This window comes from Tribolium castaneum, chromosome 3 (genome assembly GCF_031307605.1).
Source record: "Tribolium castaneum strain GA2 chromosome 3, icTriCast1.1, whole genome shotgun sequence".
In the NCBI taxonomy this organism is placed as follows: domain Eukaryota; kingdom Metazoa; phylum Arthropoda; class Insecta; order Coleoptera; family Tenebrionidae; genus Tribolium; species Tribolium castaneum.
Window position 1 is genome coordinate 19560610 of NC_087396.1, and position 25545 is coordinate 19586154.

The 25545-nt window shown below is 35.5% G+C and overlaps 2 protein-coding genes across 6 annotated transcripts in view; one reads left to right on the top strand and one right to left on the bottom strand.

Annotated features, from left to right (window-relative positions):
• Positions 1-328: 328 nt before the first annotated feature.
• On the bottom strand, positions 329-4384 carry LOC660516 (cysteine sulfinic acid decarboxylase). The gene is made up of 6 exons (XM_966741.4): positions 4082-4384; positions 3319-3547; positions 2572-2791; positions 1163-1539; positions 818-1009; positions 329-664 (listed from the first exon to the last, which is right to left on the bottom strand). Exons 1-6 carry the CDS (start codon positions 4354-4356, stop codon positions 485-487), a joined length of 1473 nt encoding a protein of 490 aa, XP_971834.1. The 5' UTR covers positions 4357-4384; the 3' UTR covers positions 329-484.
• Positions 4385-18916: 14532 nt separating this feature from the next.
• Positions 18917-25545, top strand: part of LOC103312836 (hemicentin-2) — a 159429-nt gene continuing 152800 nt past the window's right edge. For all 5 annotated transcript variants that reach the window (XM_015981523.2, XM_015981525.2, XM_015981522.2 and 2 more), the window contains exon 1: positions 18917-19252. The gene's annotated coding sequence lies outside the window, so the exon portion shown is untranslated. The remainder of the gene's footprint in view (positions 19253-25545) is intronic.

Consider the following 25545-nt stretch of genomic DNA (forward strand, 5'->3'; position numbering starts at 1 on the left):
TATTTAATTAGGTAATTTAATGAAGAGTACTTTTAGAATTTCAGAAAGCGTAACTAAAATTTTATTTTTTGGATAGCTTTTAGTCTGTTTAAGAAAATGTGTTCAACAAATTTTTCTTTTAGACGAGTGGGGGTGTATTTTTTGTTTTTTTTTGGCGTTTATTCTTAAAAGTACAAAAGCCTTTAAGTTAGTTTGCGTAAAAAAAAAATTAAGTCTCTTCGTAGCCACTCTCGGCTAAAATATTTTTAAACGAGTATTTTGCGTACGTAGTTACTTTTATTGAAAAATAAATTAATTATTAGGCTGTTAGGGTAAAAAAATCGAATAGTACGAGTATAGACACAGATTAATCTGTGGTATAGATGCACTTTATTTCCACGGTGTCCACGTCTCATATAATATATTTGACAATATATATTTTAGTTGAGTCTGCCATCTCGTAGCCACTAGCTAAATTTTAAGACACTTGGTTGGAGCTCTACAGTTACTTGTAAATAGCAGTTCCGATTTCTGAAATTAGATCGAGAATGTACGTAACGTCCTTTTTTGTAACCGATGAGTTTTGAGAAACAAAACGGAAGAAATTGGGTAGTTTTTTTAAAGGCTGGTACCCCATCATTACAGATCCATGTTTTATCATCATTGCTTTAATCTGTGGTGCCACCTGTGAACAAGTAGAATTATGAAGCATAAAACATCAAAATGAGCGAACAGAACGATATATGCAGCGGTGGAGTCATTTTCTAAAAGATGGTATTGTTTGGTACATGATTTAAAACTATTAGGAGTAATAGGTGATTTGAAATGAAATAATCACCTTGTGAAGTTGGGCACTGTAATCCAGAATGTTTTGCTTTCCTTGCAAATATCTGGGCAAATACCAGAAGCAAACATTCATATACTGGCGTGGCGAGACCAGCATAAATTCGGGTCTTTCACGAATTTGTCCTTCAAAATATTCAGCCAAGTCCATTAAAGTGTCGATATGATTTGCGAACCCGGAAGAGCCCTAAATGCGACAAAATAAAACCTCGAATAAAACTTAATACGTTTATCTTGCCACTCCTCGGTTACTTTTTAAAACAAACGTTTACTCCTGCCATTTATTTAAGGATACATCGGGAAATAGTCTCAAAGCCATGCCTTTTGTTGATACACTTACTTTGGCTTTCCACATGAACCAGAATTTGAAGACATCGCATTTCCGCCCACATTGCAGATATTTATCTCCCAAGTCATAGGATTTATCGTAATATTTATCTTTTTGAAAGAGATACTCAGCATGTTTCGAATGACACTCGTACAATATATCTCTGTTTTTCACTAAAAGTATCGAGCATTGTTGAGGTACCGCCAAAAGTTTATGTGGGTTAATGACTATGGAGTCCGCCCTTTCTATCCCATTAAGTTTTGCTCTATGTTTTTGCGAGAAAATTAAACCGCCGCCCCAGGCCGCATCGATGTGTAGCCATATGTTGTACTTTTTGCAAATTTCGGCAATCTCGCATATTGGGTCGAAGGCCCCTCGCACGGTCGTACCTACAACCGTCATAACTCCATTAATTCAAGGGTTGACGTTGCAGGTTTGGGAGTTTACTTTGATCGATTATTAATAACTGGAAGTGTGCACGGGATATTTATGTTTGGTGCTAATTGATTGGGCTTTTATTGTAACTTAACCCTTCAACATATTCCGATAGTAATTTGTTGAGCCAACCAATTAAAAGTTATGAATGACTTATAACTCGTAATTGGATCATCAGATCCATAATAACCTGTAATTTGTATCAACAGTAGCTTGATGAAGTAATATTGTAAACACACGAGTTTTGTTCGGGTTTCAGCCAAATAACTAAACGCTCGAATTAATCTTTTAATAGGTATTACATCGCAATTATATTTCCAGCCCAACCCTCCTTTACCATTTATTTGTTACATGTTTTAGTTTGGTTAATTACAATAACTAATTACTTATCAATCGGCAAAGTTATCGGGAATAAACAAAATTGCGTTTTATCAACTGGACAGAAAACCTCCAAGGAAATAAAACTACGTTATTTCATACATGTTGGAACTAGTAGTTAAAACTAATGAAAAGCCCAAGTAGAGTTCAGTAGGTTTAGATCGTTATATGTATTTGTAGCTGTCTTTTTTCCAAAATCTTGGAATCACTTGTTTGATTAAACAAAGCACGTGTACAAATAAAAACGTTTGTATATACAAACACTATTGTGTGTCAACATGGCCTCGTTAGAGATTTTTGTAAATTTTATTCCCGCTGAAAGCATTTATATCGCCGCTGAAAACACGGAAATACTATCCACCTGTCACGTCACTATTATGGTAGAGACTTGTACAGTAATGAGAACAGTGCTAGAAACAACCCCCGATAAAATAAAACGCATGTTAATATAATAAATTTTCAGTTTGCAATTGAATAAAGCATCCCCATTTCATTATGATTTGAGCGCTGTAAAAGACGTTGTTCGCGCTAACGAAGCGTCGTTTTGGGAGAAATTCATTTGAAAATTGATATGTTTACCGGAAGCGCGAACAATTGTACAATCTCACCTAATGTAGCAATTACAGCGAGTGGAATCGCGCCTTCAGCTAGTTCCTTTTTAATTTTTTCGTCGAGATCTTCAGGGACGATCTGTCCGATACTATCTGTCGATATCAGGATGACGTTATCTTCCCCTATTCCGATAAAGGAAGCGAACTTGTGGATGGAGTAATGGCACTCCTCGGAGGTGAATAATACGAATCGTGACAGACCACAACTTCCCGACTTCTGCAAAAATTTCGAACTTTGAGAGTTTGCTGTGTACATACACAACATGGGACGAGTCGTCGACCACTCGAAGAAAGCAACAAGAGGGTGAAATATGCGAATGCAAGTTTTTAACGTACTGACATGCTCCAGATTTACATTCCTTGTCAAAGGCGCAAATTTTGCATGCAACATACACTCAGCGGCATTAAAATTGCAACGTCGGGAGACATATCCAGTCAGTGCGGCAAATTAAATAAGACAAATTTATGCAAGATAAGTGTATTTTGCTGGTTGGTCGTAATATTTTCGCCAATTATTTATTTAAAAAAGTAATGACGCGTGCACTTTACAACACCACGGCGCCCTTTCTCACCCTGATGTGCCTTCAGGGGTGCTGAATGCATCTGACTATTAGGGTTGTTAAAATATGGTGTGCGCTTGACGCTTGTGCATGTTGGTGATGCCAGACAAGAGACTCGGCTAATTGCAATTAAGCTTTTCATTGATTCTTGAACACAAAAAGCGCAGTTACATTAATATCGCACCTTAATATCGGGACAATAGCGGAATCTGGCCAAGTTGATGGCAGTGCCATTAGCGGTAGACCCTCCTGGACAAAACATGCCGTCGCCCCACTGTGGTCCGACCATTCGACAAACTTCTCCTATGATATGTGTCTCCATGAGGGTAAAAACTGGAGCCACTTCGTAAGTGTACACGCTGGCATTCAGCGCGTCCGTCAACCATTGTCCTGCCAGGCCGTAGGGGTCCAACCTACCCAAGCGCGTTTTTTAATAGCAATAAAAATACTTCTTTTTTCGTCTGCAAACATACTGCGCGAAGCAAATGAATAATAGCAGTTTTACATACTACGGCTATTTCCAGCTCAAGTATTGATTGCACTGCTTACAAAACTCCCCAGTTTAATGTTTACTTATTTTGGAAATTGTGGCACAACTTAGGAATAACTCCTAATTTCAGAGAAATCGGGAGTTCGTATCGGGACTATTTACCACGTCGAGGTCTCCAATAAATCCCGAAATTATGCACCGTTTTAGAATTTTAAAAGATGACATATCACCGGAGGTAAACTCATCTGTAATAACTTTAAAACTTTTCCGCTTGTTATTTGGCAAATTTTATGGGTGTTAAACGGGTGAAGAAAAATAAATGCGAATATAAAAGACACTGGGCAATAAATTCAGAAAATTTAGCATTCTGTCATTAAATTTGCTCTAGTTTCCTATTGTGCCAATAAAGTTGCGCGCAAATAAGCTTAATTCGTTTATCGCGAAACTAAATACTTGCCCCGAAAACAGCTGGTTGATGAAGTATCTGTGGCCAGTTTTCACGCTGAATTTGATCGTATTTTTCAAGAACACGAGCAATTTCTCTTGAGTCACGCCATTTTGCCCTAGAGAAAAATCAAAACACTGTTCGAGCTTTTGCGGCGGCTGCCACAGCACCACTTTGGTTTGATTCGAGGCAAAAACTACGTTTTCAAAGAGGATTTCCACGACCGCTCGTAAAAAATTTTCATGCATATCCCTGGTCGGGACGGGCTGGAAGTCTACGGCACTCATAATGTAATTTACTCGACAAATTGGATTAATAAAGGGACCAAATTGGGTTTTTATTCACACAGAAAAATTAACTAATGATTGAAGCATCCTAATTAAATTTTACCGTTTGATATTTAAATTGAGAATTGGCGGATTCTGAATTAGGAAGCGGCCGCAAATTTTGTTGATACAGGGGGGATAAAAAATGGGTGCGAGTGTATAAGAGAGTTATTGGTCCATTAATGGACTGTATCTTTAACTTGGCCTGAATATATTTGCAACTCCCTGAGAGTATCGTCTTAATATTTCCTCGCCTCCGACTCGAAATTAAATACATAAATTACGCCAGTTGCGCTTTTGTACAATTGTTTGCTGAATTTATATCGACGATGATAACATGTTTGTTACTTTAACAACTGTTGAGGTTGCAAAGACCGCGCAATTAAAAATCTCCCACAAAATGAATTTTCAAACGAAACAAACTTACCTTCTGCCAAAGTTTAATTAATTTTAAAATTTGATAGTGTTAACCCACACTTTTGCGTCGGTTCTTTGTTAAAATTTTGAATTAACCATAATATTTTGTTCAGGACATAAAGAATTGAGGTTGCATTCGAGCTTCCTAGGCAGATTGCCATCATTTTTTATTCTTTCTTTTGAGAAAGATTTTAAATAAAATATGGCCACTCTGACCTCCACGAGAGTTCAACGAAACAATATAATAAAATTTTTGTTGGAAGTTATTTTTGTTGCAAACATTTTTTAGACGAATTATTTACTTTCCTTTACCCGACTCTGGCCGGAAACGGTTTTGTTTCAACATATACATTCATACACTTTTGGGGGAAATACGAGCGGACTCAACATTCGGCGAACGCGAAATATATTCAATACGAGTGGAAGATTATCAACTAAAGGACCACACCTAGAAGGTGGGTTCTGAGATGTTTGTTATATGATCCTTGCCAGATTGTACAATGGGGAAACTTCGCACCAAGTCTGTTAAATGGGTTTTGGTACAGTCCATACAATTGTTTGCTTTGACTACGTGAAACTGAAACTCGAAACAGACGTTTATGGACAATGAATTCATAATACACACTGGAACTTCAAAGTGTTTGTTACAAGAACAATTAACTTGAAAAAACCCTCCTTATCCCCGTAGCAACATTAATTCTGTTAAATATTTTTTATCCTTACACTCTGAAATTTAATCATTCCTTAATAAGAACTAGGATGGTTAAGTTGCTTTTATTGGCGCTTGATACAACTTAATTCGACCAAAACGTCAGTATTTCTCTTTTTGCAATTAGCAATTCAATTACTTCAACCACTGAAGAATTTTAAAGTGCGTCTCAGTTACTTTTTGCTGGATATACTTAGTAGAAATGACGTTACCTGAAGGAAAAGATGCGGTTTCGCTTGTCAGGTGAACGTCCCTTATAGTGGCATGCTTTTACAGTCTGAGCTTTATTTTATTTAAGTTCCCTAGAGAGACATAAAATGACATTGTAAAAAACACCAAACAAGTTTCTCCTCCGAAAAATTACCGGAATAAATGCGAAATCTGTATTCTTGTTCTACCCACATCATTTCCTGCAAATTAATTCGGAAAAAAGGATTTTGGTTGTTTTTCTCTGCAATTATCAACAAAAATACTGAAAATAAATTGTGAAAAAAAATCTTGGCTTGCTCTCCGGTTGACTCATTACTCTCGGCCTGCATGTCACTTGAAGTTGCAGTGAGTTAGTCATCAGTTTTATTTGTACCCGTGGGTAAATCCTGTCCAAGAGCACATTAACAGCACGTCGGATAGGTATAAACTCGGTTTATTGCTGTAGTACGTGGTATTTAGGTAGAAACTTCACTTACTTCCGCTAGCGCCGTGGAATTTAAGGAGTTCATTACTTAATTCGCGACTTGGCTGCCATTTGCGGCGCCTTATTAATAAATTAACCCGCTCGTGATGAATATTCATCAAACTAGTTAACGTATAAGGGCTCGATTCAATGTCTAATAAATTTATGAATGAGATATTGATGCGACGCTAAGTGACTCCGAAGCTCCGTAAAGTCGTTAACATTTCAATGTGCTGCTTCTAATCAACTCCTGCCACAAAATGCTGACTTTAAAATGTAAGGCCTGCAACTGCGATCGCGTACAATCCTTGCTCTTGAGAGTACATCCTCGGGGAAATACTCGCAACTGTAAAACGTGTTTTATTGATAATTTACATGTATTGTTTGGCTGAAATGATGAATATTTTACGGCAGGACGCTCCTAAATCAATAGTGATGGTGGCATTACGACCCGATCTGCAATTCCAATCGGAAAAAGGACAAGGAAATCTATGCAGCTTAGCGATATTTATAAACGTCGATTTACATGAAACGACACGAAATTCATCTGGGTTTTAGAGTGCAACCGCAAGTCATCTCATAGCCTAAAGTGGTAAACCGCATTTTCGTATCCTGGTTACGATGATGAACCGTTGTAAAGCTTTGATGTGGAGAACTTCGCAATTTTGAGCCGGCGTTACTCTTACGTGAAAAGTTGCAATTCACACAAATCTAGTGTTCAATTGTAGTCAGTGTGTGACGCGATCGCACGTGAGAAATTCCTAAAGTCTCTTGAAATTCTTTACAACAATACATCACATTTTTATGAGTGTGGATGCTGCGACATGACAGCTAAAATATTGTTGACCCTTTTCTCCACTTATATAATTCCATTCTCTGCAATTTTAAGATAACACATATTTCTGTTTTTGCTCTCAAGCACCCAATAAATGTGCGTCCATTTTTGTGGGCTGCAAAGCTGAGTCCACTCATTTGTTATTGAGCTGATTTAAAATTGCAGCCATTTCGTGCACAAAACTTCGTTTCTTGCGTTGTATTGAGAAAACTATTCGGTCACATTCTACTTGCGTTTTTCTATAGCAATTCACCCTTTAGTCGGTCCTTTTGTCGCAAAGACATTCTCACTACTTCAAACTGTTTGCGTTCGCTTTATTCAGTTTAGTTGTAATTCCCCTAGGGTAACTGTAAGAATTTGGGTTAAACTTGCGGGATTAATCCGACGTTTCGCTTTGGCAAGGCAGATATGTCAGTGTCTGTTGCGCCAATTAGGCGTCCCTATTTAGTATATTTTTTGTGGCCGCGACAATAAAACGGTTTCTCCTTGATTATAACTGCGGACGGTTGGGGATGATGACGTCAAAATCAAGCTCATTTGTCAAATTCCGCGAGAGTTCCTGCGAGACCCTTCTTCCGTTTCCTGCTAAGATCTAATCCTGAGCCAGTTCTCAACCTCATATTAATTACAGCTGCTTAATTTGAGCACTTATTATTCACTTACTTTCCTCCGGGAGCCACCCCGGAGTGACTATAATATTCTGGGCGTAGTTGAGTTACTATTTTAGGGTTTACATTTTACATTATTTAAACTTGATATATTTTCAGCGACGCGACGGTCGGAGTTTTCACAGCGACTCATTTACATACGTGGATAATAACTGTGATAAACCATTTATTCTGCTTCTGTGTGCGCTGCTCATTATTTTCAGGACGATGTTACCTTTTTGTTAATTAGAGTCACATGGTATTGTTTCAGGGGATGATTCGGTCTCTAGACCAGCTCAAACATCGACGCAATTACGGACGTGCAGGAAGGAAACGCTGTCAATATCCTATATAAGGTAAATGCAGTTTCGAAAATAACTACCCGTTTTGTTTATTCACCCGAAAACGTATTTCGGTCGCATAATGCCAGCCATCACAATTCCACTTTTTGGCATGTCACGATCGACAGACCAATAAATCTACTGCTGATTTGTGGACGACATATTAAAAGGCCTTTGAATGATTGTAATGTATTTTTGAACAAATTACTTTTTTGCTGTTTAATACTCTTGGTCCAAACGTTGTTCAGATATTCTTTCTTTTTATGTTTTGTTTCATTATTTTTTGAATTCAAATTGAAAAGCTGGGGAAGAAATAATAATCTATATTTTTTTTTGAAAAATTTTAATAATAGAGTATAAAATAAGAGCTTGCGATGGCTCTACTTTCGATGCTTTGAAATCTGATTAAAAGACGAAAAAATGTAGAAATCAAGAAGTTTATGCCTCAAGAATGGTTAAGGTAAAAAAAAATACTACTATGTGAAGCATAGCTTAATTGGTTTTGGTAGAGTGATCGCTTATTACCGTTTAAATTGTATGGTAGACAGAAAACTATTTGTAATTTCTGATACTATTTTGGAATAAACACTTTGTAACTGGAGCATTTTGTGAACCTGCCAGGTCATAAAATAATTTCTTTATCTTTTTGTTATATTGTGAAAAATTTTGCCCTGATTACGACTAAATGTTTTATCATAGTTGTAATGTAATATTTGAAGTGAATAAAATAAAATAAATCTTTAAAAACGTAGTATTTGATCCATATAGGTAGTACCATGTCTTTTCTGTAGTTACATCTTTTATTTTTCACTTTTCTTACACTTAATAACTGTTATCAGAAACGTAAAGATTATACGTGCTCTCCTAGATGTTAATACTTGACTTCCATTAGGTATCTGGGAATAATTATCGCATTAGCAAAAGTATTCATCCTAATAAATAAAACAACAATTAATGTCTTTGGTAGTTGTTTCACTAACATTTTTCCTTGATATTTAACGATCAGACAAATTAATATTAATGACGATGGTTTTTTAGTAGAATTGTGTTTAATTATCCTGTCCAACACTAAAATCCTTTTTTATACAGAAGGAAGCATATGCGATATACAGGGTCTTTCTCGTATTTTTACGAGGCCTGAGCCTGTAAAATGCAATAAACAATACATATTCCAATACGAACTTGATTACAAATTTTGAAAATTTGGATAGTCTTCTCCAGTTTATTCACGTTTTTAGTTAGTTAGCGATTGAGTTCGATAGACTAGAATCATAATCATTTCGTCCCTTGATAGAACACATGAAAATTGTTTCTGAAAACAGCAATTTAGTGACAACTATTGTCACGAGTTTTCAAAAATTAAATAATTAAAATGTATATTTTTTGTATCTGCTAACTGAACACCTCTGGAACACTTTTTATAGGGGTATCCGAAATAAATACGCGTGCAAAAAATAGAAAAGACGAACCGCTTGACGACTTTATTATTTTGAGAGTGCCACAGAGCGGAATGGTAAATCTGTAAAATTTCATAAAATGCCAGCCCTTTCAATAAAATTATTCAGGTCACCGAATATTGGGATCGGGGCGAATCGATCAATATTTTTAATACATTGATGGCCATTCATTTTGACAAATAATTCGCCCCGATTCATAAAATCGTGTTAGATATTGCATCCAGACCGAGAAAGAGACGAATTTGGCGGTTTGACGGCGAAGCATTGACAGATACGTTAGGGATGAGACCCGAGGGTGTTGCAATGTGTCAGTGAAACGAGTCCACTTCCTGTTCACAGCATATTCTCGATCCTGGTTGATAATCGGCGAGCTCATGTCTCCCCTATAAACCATCAGACCACAAGTATTGAAATTCTTCCCTTTTGTCATAAACATTGATCAGACGCCACTTGAGCGATGAGAACACTTGTCCCGGCACACTCTCGTGGTCCAAAGTAAAACTGTCAAGTTGTTCTGTTGTTAAACCGCAGTTTGAACAACCGCACAGTTTTATATTTTCCTTTATGGACCGGCGATATCCAGCCCATAAACTCCAGAATAAAGAATTCAGGAATGTCCGCTCTCTAGGCGTCCACGCGATACATTTTTACAACCCTCGGTTTAATTAATAATTGAGCAACAATTTTTTGAAACTATACAGTTTGAAGTGTTGACCCAACGGTTTACCTTAATATTTTAGCCCCTAAAATTATCATTGTAACCGAGATAGGTACAAGTGTGTTTTGTCTAAGTGCCTCTAATTGTATTCAAGTGTATGCAAATGAGATAAGTGAAAAGTCGAGGCGTGAAGATAAGCTGTTTAAGATAAAAATGTCAAGTCATCAAAACTTTCCAGAATGCGGGAAAATTGCTGGTCGACTTGAAAATGAGACGGTGCGTGGCGAGAATAAGCACTTGAAGTTTTACCATGAAAAAGTGACATCAATTTTCATTACGTTTTAAATAAATCTGCCTGGCGAAAAATGTTAATAAATAGCGCCAACAATAATTTGTGTTGATTTTTTTGTAACAAGCACAGCCATTTATTCTATTAAGTTAGGAAAATCCCGATAGGAGGACTGGGAGAAGTGTCAATTATGAAGTGAAACGCTTTCCCATATTTTTCTATCCTATTGTCCCAGGAATTTATGGATCGCGTTAAGTCTGCTCTCTCCCATTTTGTCTCACCTTTCTTCTTATTAATGTCCGCGCTTTATCTAAAACTCCTGCTTTAAACCGTACGAATTCGGGAATCGCTTTTAATCGAGATTATGGAAATATGTAAGGAGGTGCATGTTCATGTCCTTTTTAAAATTGAAAATTGGATTTAACAGTTCCCACTGTTTGCTTCATAAATTATTCATAAGTGCACAGATACCTACCTAATGTTTATTTTAGTTGAAAATGTGTTCACATTTGTATCGCCCAACATAATTATGTTTGCAGGGTTTGGATTTATGTACTGAAGCGTCCACAAGCAAACCAAAAAATTTTCGGCCCAACCTTTCGCTTGCATACATAAATTTGCAACAGTGAATTTAGCAAACAGCACGTTAATAAAAATACACAAATGCGTTTGCCGCATGTTAGTCAAATGCCGTTACGCTTATTTGATTCCTTGATGTCTTTGAGGCAGTTTTTGCTCGACTTGCTCGCCCGTAACCGCTTTGGTTGACTCATTAGTTCGGAGAAAACTGATCTAAAAGAGACATGACGATGATATTCGGCCCTGCAGCTCGGTATAAAGTGGAAGGGTTTTTTCAAAGACGCTTGATTCCAGAGTACACATAACCTGATGTTTTACTGCCTGGAAAAATGCAAGAAGCAGCCATTCCTGCTTCATTGAACGTCTTGGGCGAATGCGATATCCCTTATCCTTGCGTTTTTACTCAGCTTATTGGCTCGAAGTGGAATGTGTTTTGTGAAAGTAATTTGTCTAAGGAAATGATTTGTGGGAAGAAAGGGATAATCAATGGCTGAACGGCGAACCGGCTCCGAGCAAAAACAGAAGGCTTAGCACAACAAAGAAAATTTTCACCTTTTATAATCATGGCATTTATTAGTCTCTCTGCAGCAAAAATCAAAAACAAATAACGCAAGTTCTTGTCAAGAAAGTTATTAACAGTTTATTCAACGTTCAACAGACCATATCATTATTTAAATTTATTTAATTTGTGAACATCCTTCAGGCTTAATTTTTACATCCTTTACAGTTATGCAAAAGTAAAAATTACACTTGTTTCTTGGTTTACAACAGCGGCATTTTTCAACCAATTTAAAACGTCGCCGGTTTCATACTTTCAAAATACATCTTTTAGAAATAATTTAGAAGAGGAGTGTTTTACGAGCGCAACGTATTTGTTTTTGCCTCCACCACGACTAGTATTTTCTTTTCTACAAGCGAGGTGGCATTTGAGCTGAAATTATGACAGCAGCACGAATAATAAGACGAGGGAAAAGCAGAAATAAGCAGCGGTGTTTTTAATCAGATTCCTGCTTTATATACGTGACGATAAAATGATTGCAGTCCAGCGCTGAAACAATATTCGAACCACAGCAGTTCACATCGAAATATTAATTTTACTCAGTGAAGTGAGTTAATGGCATATTAACTATGTTTGAACGCTACTGGTTAAAAACTTGAACTGCTATTATTTCAAGCATCAGAATGCAAATCTGAACAAACATGGCTTTGCTCGTGATATATTGAGTTTTAATTAATTTCCGATTTTTTGTTTGCAGCTTGGTATGCGACATAATTGTAACAGGTCACGTTAGATTTAATTGTTACAAAATTGCCGGTTTAATGGGCACTTTTCTGCGCTGCACGGAAATTTTAGATGTATTTTAATGTAATTGCAACTTAAACTAGATGCTGAATAGACGAACTTTTTAAACAAAAATAATTCGATTTGATAAATTAATCGGAATGGGATCGAGATAATGTAAACTGGGATTTTCAGTTGATTCATCGATGCTGATAACTAAAGACAGAAAGCATCAAAGGATGTTAATTTCGGATGATAATTTGAGTGGGTATCGAGTTCCATGCTAATTCTGAATATTATTTAATAATGAAATGTCATAGCTGTTCCATTTCTGTTGCTGCGAGTATTAATATAAACCTTCACAGTGTTTTAATTTGTTAAGTGTTGCGAAATATCGAATTGATGCGAACTAGGAGAGTTTCATATTTTTATCTAAATGCCCAATGAATAATTCAGACTTTTCTCGAAAAAAATGTAATCGCCGGAACGATTTTATTAAATATTCACCTGGCTGATGAGGAAATATGGGATAGTAGATATTTCGTAGTTTGCTTGTTTTAGAGATATGGAAGTAGGTCAATGTATCTACTGTACTGGGAAAGTGGATTGCATGATGCATAAGTAACAAAATAATTTAATTTGTTGGTGGTTTGCACACACGACTAATGAATATTACAATTTATCACAATTTATATTTACGCATTGCCTCAATAATAAATGTGGTCGGAAAATGTTTAACTCTCAATTACGCTGCTTGAAAAGTAATGAGACAGATCTTAGAGTCAAGCTGGAGAAAAACAGCGACTTGCTTTGCGATTAAAGCAAAAGATTGTCATCGTTATATTTTCCACATTTATTTGCGAGAAATTTCTTCTAGTGAAAGATGTCAAGCTGTATTGTTAATGGTTGCTAATTGAGGGAGCAAAGAGAACAATATTTAGTGTTAGTTTGCGAACAAAATTTGCCTTTACAAGGCGCTTCACATCCGTTAGGGTGAAAAATAGCTGCTAGTGCTTCCACCTGACATGAAAATATGATACCTTTCCGGTTAGCACTTAATGCAAATTAATGACCGTTTAAATTACAATTGCTTTAATTTTAATTGCTAATTACAGACAGAACAAATGTTAGGACATAGTTCCGTAATTCTATTTGGCGCGGAGATCTTTGCTCTATATTCCCTAGCAATTGAATTACAAATGAATTAGTATAAAAACTACTCCCAGAAGAAAAGAATGCGATAGTTACTGCGTCCAATCTCATTTCGGTGAATTTAATTACAAGTTCGTTGTTGTTTATTAAACAACCGGTCGATAATTTTTCTAATCTCTTTTTGCTTTTTGAAGCAGCGCAAAGCCACTAAATTGAGTAGAGATTTCCTCGTTACAGACAAGCACATTTTTATCTCAAAGTGAACAAATCGAAACAAATCCTGCTACTGCAGTTTCATTGTCTCTAACATAAAGGCAAACGTATGTTTGTTAGATTTGCAAATTTTTCAATTTTATGTATGCACTGAACTGGCATAAAAGCTACGAGGTACGCAAATACGAGAGGCGTTATCGGGCCATCAACACCCACAAGGCAGGATTGTGTTCATTTATAATAAAGTAAGGGTTGAATAAAACAGGAAGTCGCGAAATAAACACGAATCGCTGTTCCGTATTTTAAAGTCCCGCAATATACGCTACCAATACGGCTATAATTCTGCACCCGAAAATCAATGCTACGAAAATAACCACCCGGCGCTCAACAGTTAATAAAAGCGGATGTTTCCCGATATCCAAGGAAGTGGGTCTGGATCGGGGAAGGATAGAATCCAACGCAGTTAGGAAATTATACATAACCCATCCGAACTTCACACCTTTTATCATTGTGCGGCCTTTTTATTGGAAAAAAGTGGATCCAGTAATGATTTGAAAGAACACTCCGAAGAGCCAGATTTCCAATTAAAGACAATAAACTCTAGTAATTAGCTTGTTTTGTGTGTTACGTAAAATTTTAGTAATTAATTTGGTAGTTTTCAGCTCTGTAAATATTTCACTTTTTTCGCCTGTACGGCGAAATGCGAGATACCATCTTGCCGCCAGCTATTAAAGGCGATTCAATTACTAAATGCATTTTATCCGACACGAATCCTAATCTTTAGTGCGTGAGTTGAATGGTAGAATTTGCCCCCAAATAAATATAACTAAAGATTGTTGTTTTCTGGTTTGAGTTATTAATAACTTCCATTTTTGTGCGGTGAATAATAGATAAAGTGTTAGGGCGAAGCACCTTTCAGACAAAAGCTGAAACGGATTTCGCTCACACATCCCCTGAAAGAGACAGAACGGAGAAAGCTATCATTTTCTTTTTATTATCGATTAGTTTTGGTGTGGTTTATGACTGACCACTTGCTTTTAGCCCTGCAGTTTTTTCGGGTCTATTCACGACCTGAAGTGCTTAAGCCGAGCTGAAAATTTTGTTGTTTTGTCTTTGGAAAATAGCCATTTCATTTTGTAAATAAGTTAATTTCACTAAACAGGATTTTATCAGCGAGCAGCATGTTTATAACGTCCAGTATTTGTTGCACAATGCAATTAACTGATTGCAGACGATAATACATGATACAATATTTCCAAATTTCCGCTGCGTTTTTACCATAAAAGAGTATTATTACACAAACGTGATAATTCGGCTCGTATAGTTATTAAATATGCTTTGCCTGAATTGGATTTCATAATATTCTTGTTTGGAAATAATTGAAATCAGTAGGACATCACATTTTAATTCCAGATACATTTCAATTGGTTTTGGAAGAATTTCATTTGCGTATTGTTAACATTTTCGGAGAAATTCTTATTGATTATGAGCTCAAAGTTGGTGAAAACTTCGTGCAAGTTTGCGATCACAAGTCAAATATCAACAAAACGGCTCCGCCTGATGTAATTTTATGAAACATGCAGCTCCAAATTTATAACTTGATGCTTATTTTAGTGCCAGAAGTGGGTTATACGTTATTGGGCGAAGTATGTTCATATTCCCCGATTTGTTTGGCTTAATTTGTACCAATTTGCCCTGTTGTATCATTTATGGCTTGTGCATGAATAACCTTTTCGCTATCATTTTATCTAATCGGGCGCATCGATAGCTTTATCCAGACAAGCTGCACAAATCCTTCAGTTTCTGGTGATTCTGAAAGGGAGACAACAATTCAGGCAGAAGATTTTCGTTTCCAAATACGGGGCTGTATGCATATAAATGTCGTTTAGGCGCGCTATATACAAAATGACTGTTGATCCCTGGAAGTGAGTTATTCACCAGTCGCCGATATTGCAATTTTAGATCTCTCCGGATTTCCAATTTGGAATTTTGTGTGAAACACTTTCGGATGGAATGATGATGATAATACGCCGAGATCTTTTCAATTTGTACACCTTCAATTTGGACCCGTGATGTAGTGCATAACATGGAGCGATCTTGAGCCGGACTGCTTTGCATATCAATCCGAGCAGTGGCCGCAATGAATATTTTACAGCATGTCCTTAAATAAGCATCACAACCACAACACGTCTGCTGAAACCCAATCACATTAGACTTTGTAATTTAATGGTTACTTTTTGGCCCGTTTTAAAACCATGACACCTTTATAGCAATCGGTGGTAGTCTATGCATGACGCTATTGTGGCGGTGGCAGCGCAAGACTTCATTAAATCATTTCGAGGCACGTGAAGCGACCTCATTTTCTCTAACAACTTTATTATTTATCAGGTTGCTACTTATGACGCCGTAACTTATGCATCAACGTCATCCAGCCCCCTAATTATAATTTAGTACAGCTCGGCTTTTACCATGCATGCTTCAAAATGATAGTTTATCAGCCATACGCCCACAGATTAAAGGCGAACGTGTCATTTACATTAGGACCTCTTTCTTGTCGCTATGCAAATTCCGAGAGCTACTGCTACATAACTAATCCGAAATTAGCTAATTTCGGGGTTTTAGAACTGTATTAATATGCAAGCTGGTCATCTGATGCAGAGTATCGATCAACACTTCCGCCACATCACTGAGAGGAGCTCCTTAATATACCAAGTTCACTCTCAGAGTAGATGTCATTATAAACCCGCAGAGCTTTTCAAAGAGACTCTCTTACGACTTATTTGCCTCATCCCAAACATCAAGATATGCTTAATAGTCGTCAAACCGGTAAAAAACTTGCGCTGCGAGCTTTAACAGCACGGCTGTCGCAAGCGGAATCGCTCGTAAATATTGCCAAAAAAAGCGTAAAAGTGTACACGGCAGGACAAAAACTTGGACGTGTGTGTAGTCAGTGTCGGATCAGCGCTAAAAGCTGAATTTATTAAACAGATGTAAATTAATTCAACTACAAAAACAAACATGCGGGGGACACCCAAATGTGTAAAAAATTAATTTGATTTAATAACAATGTTTACGTACCTATGCTTTAGTAAAAAACGCGTTTACATTTCTGAGAGTTGTGCCTTCATTTAGTTTTATTAAACTTTGGAGGGTTTTATTTTGAGAAAAAATGCTAATAAATACATATATTTTAATACATCAGTTGTTTTCGCCTCGTCACATTTTTTATTAAAGTGAAATTTTGTTCTAACTGAGAATTATTAGATTCAAGTCAATTAAACCGACAAAAAATAAGATGTGGAATGAGTTTGTTAATGGAGAATATGTCTGCTCTGTGAGACACTTAGTATGCACGTCGTCTGGCAGATCAGAATTTCTGTCAAAGGAATATGGTTCCGAAAGATATTTGCATGCAAATACATTTGATAATATTTTCACTTTTATCTTCATTACTCCACAGTGTTACTATAAACATTATTTATAACATTGCTGGAGAAATGTAGTGCATGCAATTTCGCCGTGTTTTAATTTTTAGTTGTTTTTAATTTAACTTTTATGATGTTTTGGTAGGGCAACCGCAGTTGTGCGTTTCTTGCCGTCGTTGCTCACATTTTCATAGTATTATCCATTAAAAACATGTACGAGTTTTCTAAATAAGACTTGAATGTGATAATTGTGCTAATATTTTAAAGTTGATTAAAATAAAATTAAGAAAAGCACAAAAAAATATAAAAATAAACCAGCGAATTTCATTATCGCAAAGGTTAACTAGGATTATTTTTACAAACTTTAAAATACTAAACTAGAGGTTGCACCCTTAATGTCACTGAAATTATAAACATCTGGATACGCCAAGTTGAGCTATTTTGACTTTTTATGCTCTAAATATTTACATAACTATCATATTCACACTGTAATAAAACATATTGGTTGGAATTTTGGTGGATGCGCCGGGTTAGAAATAATAATAATAATAATAATAATAATAATAATTTTTATTTGGTAGATAACTACAATGCTACGTACTAAATTTTTTAAATGTTTTTACAGTGTTGTGGACGATAATTTTTTTTTCTAATTTTTAAAAAGATATTTCAGTTCTAACATTTTTTCATAAAGTGGAACATTTCTACTTGGCATATTAAAATAATTCAATAATTCTTTTACAAAAATCAATAATATGCGGGTAGTATATTATGTATGAAAATCGTTAGGACTTTTTACTGATTGATGAAAATTGTGAGAGATTTCTTAAATCCTTAAAATCAGTTAATGGATTTTTTTTGGTAAATGTCCTAACTTCTTTATTTTATTATTATTAATAAGTACTAGGTGTGAGTTTTTTTTTGTGTTTTTATTTTTTGATATTATAAGTTCTTTTAATTATGTAGTGTATTTTTAATGTACGTAAAATTGCACTTACCAAAAACCAAATAAAGGTTGACCTTTTTACATTATGTATCTTCATTGTTATTTTAAAACTTGCAACTGCATTTTTACGTCTAGATCTTTTTTTTCAATTTATACAGCAATTTCTCGTAATTTATCAAGAGAAAAGTGACCAGAATAGTTAAAAATAGTGAAATCTTTAACATTGGTTTTAATGCAGTGTATAATTAGATGAGTAAAATTCCGGTGAAAGTGTGTCTCTAACACCGCTTATAAAACGTCGGAGATAAGAGGTCCTAACCTTTAACTCTTCAAGTCTACGAGATTATGATTGTTCCATCATCTGTTATTGTCACCTTAAATCTCGAGTAAACCCGACTTTCATCAATTTAAAATTTACCGAATTTTTTAAAGATTTCATCCGAGATATTCGCGAAAATTCAAACACAACCATTTATCAAAACGAAGTAAGGGAAATCTTTCAGTTTCGCTTTTCGTGCATCAGCCTAATTAAGGCTGAGCCGAACGTAGCAATAAAGCGCACCTCCTGCACGGCCTAATATTAAATATAAACATGTTATTATCGGCAGCAAACTGTAGATTATTGGCAGTAGCCTAAGGGTTGGCGGTAACAAACAACCCTTTTACATAATATCGCATTTGGCGATATTACGGCCAATTCCGGTAAAACAAACATGAACGGGAAACCAAAGTTGCTAATAATTCCTGAACTGTTAATCGCATTAATTAAATTGAAATAAATCTGAGGTCCGGGAAAATTTTCGAATCCCTCGTCAAAAAGGGCTGGTGGCCGCATCAATAAGTCGACTGAAAATCGGTCGGATTCGCCTTGTTCCGTTTCAGTTCGTTCACCGTTTCGAGGCGCTGCAGTCAATAGCTTCAGCGCTTTACCGGAGGAAACACCGTTCCGGGCTTAATTTCACCGGATTCGAATAAGTCGCACCATCATCGGTAATTGTTTACGAGCCAACTTCCGCGCCGTTTCCTCGAATAAACCAGTGCTGCACAAGACGGGTCTCGTGGTTGGGACGTGATGTTCTCTGGCGAATATTTTCGCAGTTGTGTTAATTAGGGGAATTGTGTGATGTGCTCTATAAATCAAGTTGTGACATGTGCGATTGATTCTGATTAGGGGACTAATGAGGGTGAGCGCGGGGATAACGTCTGGAAACGTGTAACTTTCGGTTTCGCAACGGTAAGTGCGATTTTATCCAATCACTGTTAAGTCTAATTTATTTATGTCTCCGTCAACACCAACCCTCTCATCAATTCGAACAAAACATCGATTAGCAGACGCTGCCGCAAAAGTTGACTAAATGTCAAACATTGCGTTTTTGGCAAAGGACGGAATTATGAGCACAGATGGGGGAGAAATCGTTTCGACGGGTTCAACCCTAGGCGCGCAATAGGTGTCTAACAAGTAATCAAAACTTTACGATTTGCTATATGACACTAAAAACGAAACATTTTAATAGGGCATTTTCATTTTATGCGTTTAATTTCAGTGGTGAATTTTAAGGCCTTAATTTCCGTATGTACTCTGAACCTGTTGCGATTTCAAATTGTTAACATTAACATTTTTAGTGTAATTGATGGAAATTTCGCGTAATTCTGCGCTTAGTTAAACGCCGCTTGGATAATCGGCTGCCGATAATTTGTACCTATTCTCTATTTATCGCCAATTTCTTGTATTAGTCTAGAATGGGATTAGCAATGCTGAATTGCGTTATTGACTAGGAATTGCATTCGGTGATGCTGCAATGCGCTGCTTAAACCTGTTGGAGTTTGATTTCAACAGATCGAACAATTATTATCAGTATTATAACCATTATCATGATGCGGAGGTAGTTTAAACTAAGTTGAGGTGCTTTTTGAATACTCTAATGCAACGTCTTATCTCTGAAAATCCAAAATTCAAAATAATTAGGTTGGACCTTTGGCACTATTAAAAATTATGCATTTTAACGAACTTTCAAATGAAACGAACCTTATTTTGTATATAATTTTACAAAACCTGTTTTTTAGCTCAAGAACAAGAGACTCGAATAGACTGAGTATTCACAATTTTTTTATAAGAAGCAGCACGTTTAAGATAAATTCTGCAAAATTTACCAAATATTCATATAAAATTTGATAACTGATGTTAAATGTCAAATATGTTAAATTTGTCTTACAATAACAACAAAATTTTTTTTATAATAATGTGGAGCCAGAACAAGGTTTACTGCAAAAAAAAAGTTTCCTCTAGAATTTCTATTTGATTAGTGACACATATAAATAAAATTGAAAGCTTTTCGCTTGATTTTAGAAAGGCCAAACATGATCATTATTGTTTAGTACTTTTAATAAACGTAAAAAAATATTGACTTGCGTATAACGAACACCAGTTATAACGAACTGTTTCAGTCGGTCTTTTGTAGTTCGTTTTAAGCGAACATTATGACTGTATTAAAAAAATATGTCTTTCATTTAAACCACAATTTTAATTGACGTCAAATGAAAAAAATAAATTGGATTGAAATTATCAAAAAACATTAAAACCTAAAACTTTATTATGTTTTGGTTTAATAATATAAGTCGATTGTGTAATCACTGATTATTCTTTACGCCAAAATAAAAAATAATGTAATAAACTCAAAAATGTAGAAATGGTGGATGCGCCGGGCGAGTATTTATGCCGCTGTTTTAATGGGAATTTGAGTTTTTAATTTATTTGCTAACTTTAAATAGTAATGTATAGATTTTAATATGTACATTAAATGTTGAAATGAATGTTTATTTAATTTGAAACAATCCATATTCAATAAAAACACTCCCGGAAAAACGATGGTATTGTAAAAGATTTGCAGTATGTGACTCTTTATCTAATTAATTAGTAGTGATTTAATCCTTATCTCTAACGTCTTGCTTCAGTTTAAAATGAAATTAGCAACACAGAATTGCATTACTGAGTAGAAAAGCACTCGGTAGCATTGCGTTACAATGCCAAATCTTACTACATTGTGGATTCAGCGGTTTAGATTTAAGAAAAGTGAAATTTAAGAAAACAAACTATTTTCCTTTTTTAAAATATTATTGCTAAACTAGTGCTAATACTAATTAAAATTCTTTGTGGACCGTAGGTCATCATCAAGGCATTATTATTGAAATTTATGCAGCTGAATCTGTTACGTACGAATGGCTGTTGTTTATTTTGCAGCTATCATAGTTTGTTTTGTTAATAAAAGTCGGAAGCAAGTTTTATTTTTTATATTGATCATTTGATGGGTAGAATTGGACATCGAATTGACAATCGCTTGTCACAAACTATAAAATCTCTCCCAACTTCTTAACCAGGGACTGAGAAAAAAGCCAGCAAAAACCCAGTTTATGAAGAAAGAATCTCGATTGAGTCGATACTTTAATATCACCCCTTATCTACGTAACTCCTTTGTTAGTTTTAAATGCCGCAGAAAATAATAACACGGACAAAAAGCATTACGGAGATAATCTTGGAAAATTAACCGATATTTTTTATTTGGAATAAAGTGTACTTAGCGAGAAGCGATTCAGTTGAAGCTTCCTAATTATAAGTGCCTCGAACGTTATTAAAAAAATAATTAGAAGTCACGATTCTGAACCAATTTGAGAGTATCTCAGATTACTCCTTCAGTAAGTTGCTTCGGAGCCCTAAATTCAATAGAAACGTATTTTATCTAAATACACCAGCGGACCGAGTTATCTCGTAGATTGGGAGTGTCAAGAAAGCTTGTTATAACCGAAGTTTTTTATTTGTTGCCACGACTTGGTTTCCTTTTTAAGCTTTTTAGAACAAATGACGTGACACTGAAGGAAATTCTAATTGCGAGTGCAGACGCTCGAGCAAACACGACACTTAAGTCGTCATGCGAAATTGACTTGTCATTGATTTAAGAGCACTTTAGTTACCGGCAAATAATCATCTTTTTCAAAGCTCATAAATAGTTTAAAATATTTTTAACGTACATTTTACCAATAGAAAAGTGCAAAAAATGGTGGATGCGCCGGGCTAGTGCAAACCTTCATCAAATATCTAAACATTTATTTTAATATTTTGTATTATTTTTTGTTGAGATTTAGATTTTATGATGTTTTTTTTTCAGTTAAATGTATTGTCTTAGACAAGTTTTACGAACACCGCAGAATTACGTAAACTAGGTTATCAGCTTTGGGTGTTATTAATTTAATTTTAGTGAATATATAAATATATTAAACTTGTAAGATAATATATGCACTACTACATAATTACATTATTATCGTAGTTACTTTGATAACAACTTTATTAATGAGATCGTAAAAGTTGAACTAAACAACAGTTTATTAGCACCTTGCAGTAAGTAGAGACTTCCAAGTATGTGCATGCACTATTTTATGGCCAAAGTTGATAAATTACTATTAGTTATTATAACTGGTTTTGAATGGTTGAGGGTAAAAAATCATCTTCGCAAAAATTGGTGAATGCGCGTTTCAGAACCGGTTGTTGTTAGTAATTATCCTGGAGGCATATGAAACATCTTCCACAGAACACTCTGTGTAGTTCTACAATAATGGCCTACCAGTATAATGTACACTATTAGTGTTTCCAATATGGGCACAAAACGAGGCTTCTCCACCGACATTGTTAAATTAATTGGTGATGTCAAATTCCATGTGCTTCATTTATTTACAAGTTATAAATGAACTGACAATGAGAATTATATCGGCATGTCAAATGTTGTGACAGGGCTTAACGCTTCAACAGCCACTTCTCCGGAGATGAGTGCGTTGGAGCCGTTGCGCAATTCAGGCTACTTTAGTCGTTTTTAATTAAAAATCATCCACAAAAATAAACCCACCGAAGCGTGGTTTATAGCAACGTGAAAATATTTGGAAACGTTGATTCATTAGTTTATTTTGAAGCAAGGCAAAATAAATAAATGTGAATAAATTAGGCTTAGCGAATGTAACTTCTAAAAACATTGAGGAACATTGTTTGTGTGTGGGTATAATTATTTCCAGTTTTAGCAAAATATGCCGAATTTTGAGGGTTTGGGAGTAGATTGTGTGCGCTCAGAACATATTAAGAAAATATATGGGGCACCTCTGCTTTTAGCGTAATTTAAAAACAGAACACACCAAAAACCTCTTGTCGTCCTTTTCGTCCAAATGTCCGTACCACATTTTAGAGCGACAATTGCATATTCATGAAAGCTTCCGAATTTTGCACGAGGTCCCAGAGGGGCCAATAGGTAAACAAAACAATTTCCTTTCTTAAGTCTTCCTCAATTTATCGACGTCTTTAATCCTCATTAGGTCCGAGCGTCGTTAATAAAAGAGGCGTCACAAAGATGCACGCACATGTCTACTTTAAACGAAATTAAAAGTTAACAGGCGTACACCGTGATTTCCCTTGTGATACATTTCCAACAGATAACAACGTGGAAAGGGTTTCCAGGTGTCCGGCGGGTGCTGGCATCTTTTAAGTGTTAGTTGCATTTTTTTACAGGTCACGTTTTAATTTGTATGCCAATCATAAATAAATTCGTCGGAGGTACTTGACCAAGGGAGATTAAAGCCATTTTATAACACATACGGGAAACCCAGGAGAGATTCCCGGACAGATATTTTCATTGTTGAACGTGATGTTGAGATAATTGCGATGCCGGATTTTGCTTTTTCATGAAGGACATTAATATTTTTGCCGAGTTTTCACAAATCTGCACTTACAAAAAAAGCTCCGATTTGTGGTATTTTCTAAATCCACCCAATTTTAGACAGTCAAATATTTTGTTTTGTGTGTAAATTTATTCATCTACGATATTGTTTTGAAATCATGCGTTTTATACATTGGGTAAGTATTGAGCAAAAGTTATTCAGTTCAAGTAATAAACTGTACAATTTAGATTTAATTTTAACATTTTTCCACGCATTTATTGTTGATTGGTTTTAGTTTTTGAGTGCATTAAAACTATAAAATGACATGATTGTGCATTGATCTCAAACAAAAAGCAGTAACAGGATTTGCAAAAATGGTGGATGCGCCGGGAAAATAATAATCAATAAGTGCTTTCGCTATTTATCTTCAATTTATATCATAGTGTATTACTACCGTTGGGACACTTTGCCCAAGAACAACCGTGTTTTACTTTAAAATAACTGAAAAAACCTTCAATAAATTTGTGATTTCTGTCCCAATTCCGCTTATTCAAATGCCTGTTACGCGACTGTTTACAAGAGCACAAAATCAATTTGGAGGGTCAAATGTTAACAAATCGTAGGCGTAGATCTGTCTATAGGGTTGGAAAGTCTTTTATAAAAATACTCAGAGTGGAAAATCGTTGAAAGAGATAATTATAAATTTATGGCTAGTTTATTTTGGAACCGTACGACTAATTAGCCACTTAGTACTTGCTCTCATGGATTGTTTGCTGGCCACAAATACACAATTTTCTATTGTGCGCATTGTATGTTTATTTTTAGTTACTGTGTGGTGGCGTATCAATTGTTACTATTGTTGGTTTAAATATAGATAGTATCACTGGAGTGCGGATATAAATTGGGTATTCTCCTGTAAACTTATGTCTCACATACTATTATCAATTATTCTTTTTACTACGCTAGCTGTGTTTGAAAAGGTTTTCCTCCTAATGGAATATTTAAACTGTACGATATGAATATTTAACGATAATGGCTTTGTGTTATATTTTTGTTGAGATTTTATAATATCTAGTTTTTTTCTTAGATCTAAAGCTTCCTGTACTTTTTGTTGAACTTTTAGAAACAAAATTTTGCGCGTAATTACGTCAAGAAGACGCGTAGAGTTGAGTTATTAGATAGGTTAGTTATTTGTTGCTTAGTTTAGAAGTTATAATTTGGTGGGAAATCTTGCTTTTGGGTCATTGGGTATTGTGTTATGGTTTTATAATTAGGTCAAAGTGTGGGTGCTGTATTTTAACGTAAATAAAATAGTAGCAAACTTACGTCATAGTGATTAGAATTTTCTTTGAATAATGGAGTCGACGATTCTAAACTGTTTATAACAGTTGGCACTTTGGAGTAATAGTTACTGTTCTATCGTCGTTTACAACTGTAATAGCGCAAGTAGAACTCGAGCTGTAATAATTACTAAGAGTTAGTTATCATTACATAATGGAAATTGTGATAACGCGAGCATTTGATCTTAACTCGAAGTGGAAGCTTTTGTTTAAAAAGAAGTGTGTAAAAAATGATTAAGTTATAAGCGTGTTTCGTAAATTAGTAAAGTTGACGGGCAATTCTTGTCGGGATCGTTAACAATGCATGGCGGAAGTGAAACATTTGTAGCAATATTTTCATCAATATGGGTCATTATTTTCACAACATTTTCTAAATGGGTTAGATATGGCTCCGGCGGAATACAAATAGGGTAAAGCCAAGGGAAAGAGTGGGGCTGTTATTATAGGTACCATCAGTCTTCATACCGTGTGCCGGATACACAATGCCCTACCGCAC

Bases quoted from the DNA above. Each gene is read 5' to 3' on its own strand.
- LOC660516 (XM_966741.4), bottom strand. From the start codon at position 4,356: ATGAGTGCCGTAGACTTCCAGCCCGTCCCGACCAGGGATATGCATGAA. The intron at 3,548-4,081 runs GCAAGTATTTAG...GCGCTTGGGTAG, and splicing joins ATCAACCAGCTGTTTTCGGG to GTTGGACCCCTACGGCCTGG. The intron at 2,792-3,318 runs GTGCGATATTAA...AAATTTTTGCAG, and splicing joins GCTATTGTCCCGATATTAAG to AAGTCGGGAAGTTGTGGTCT.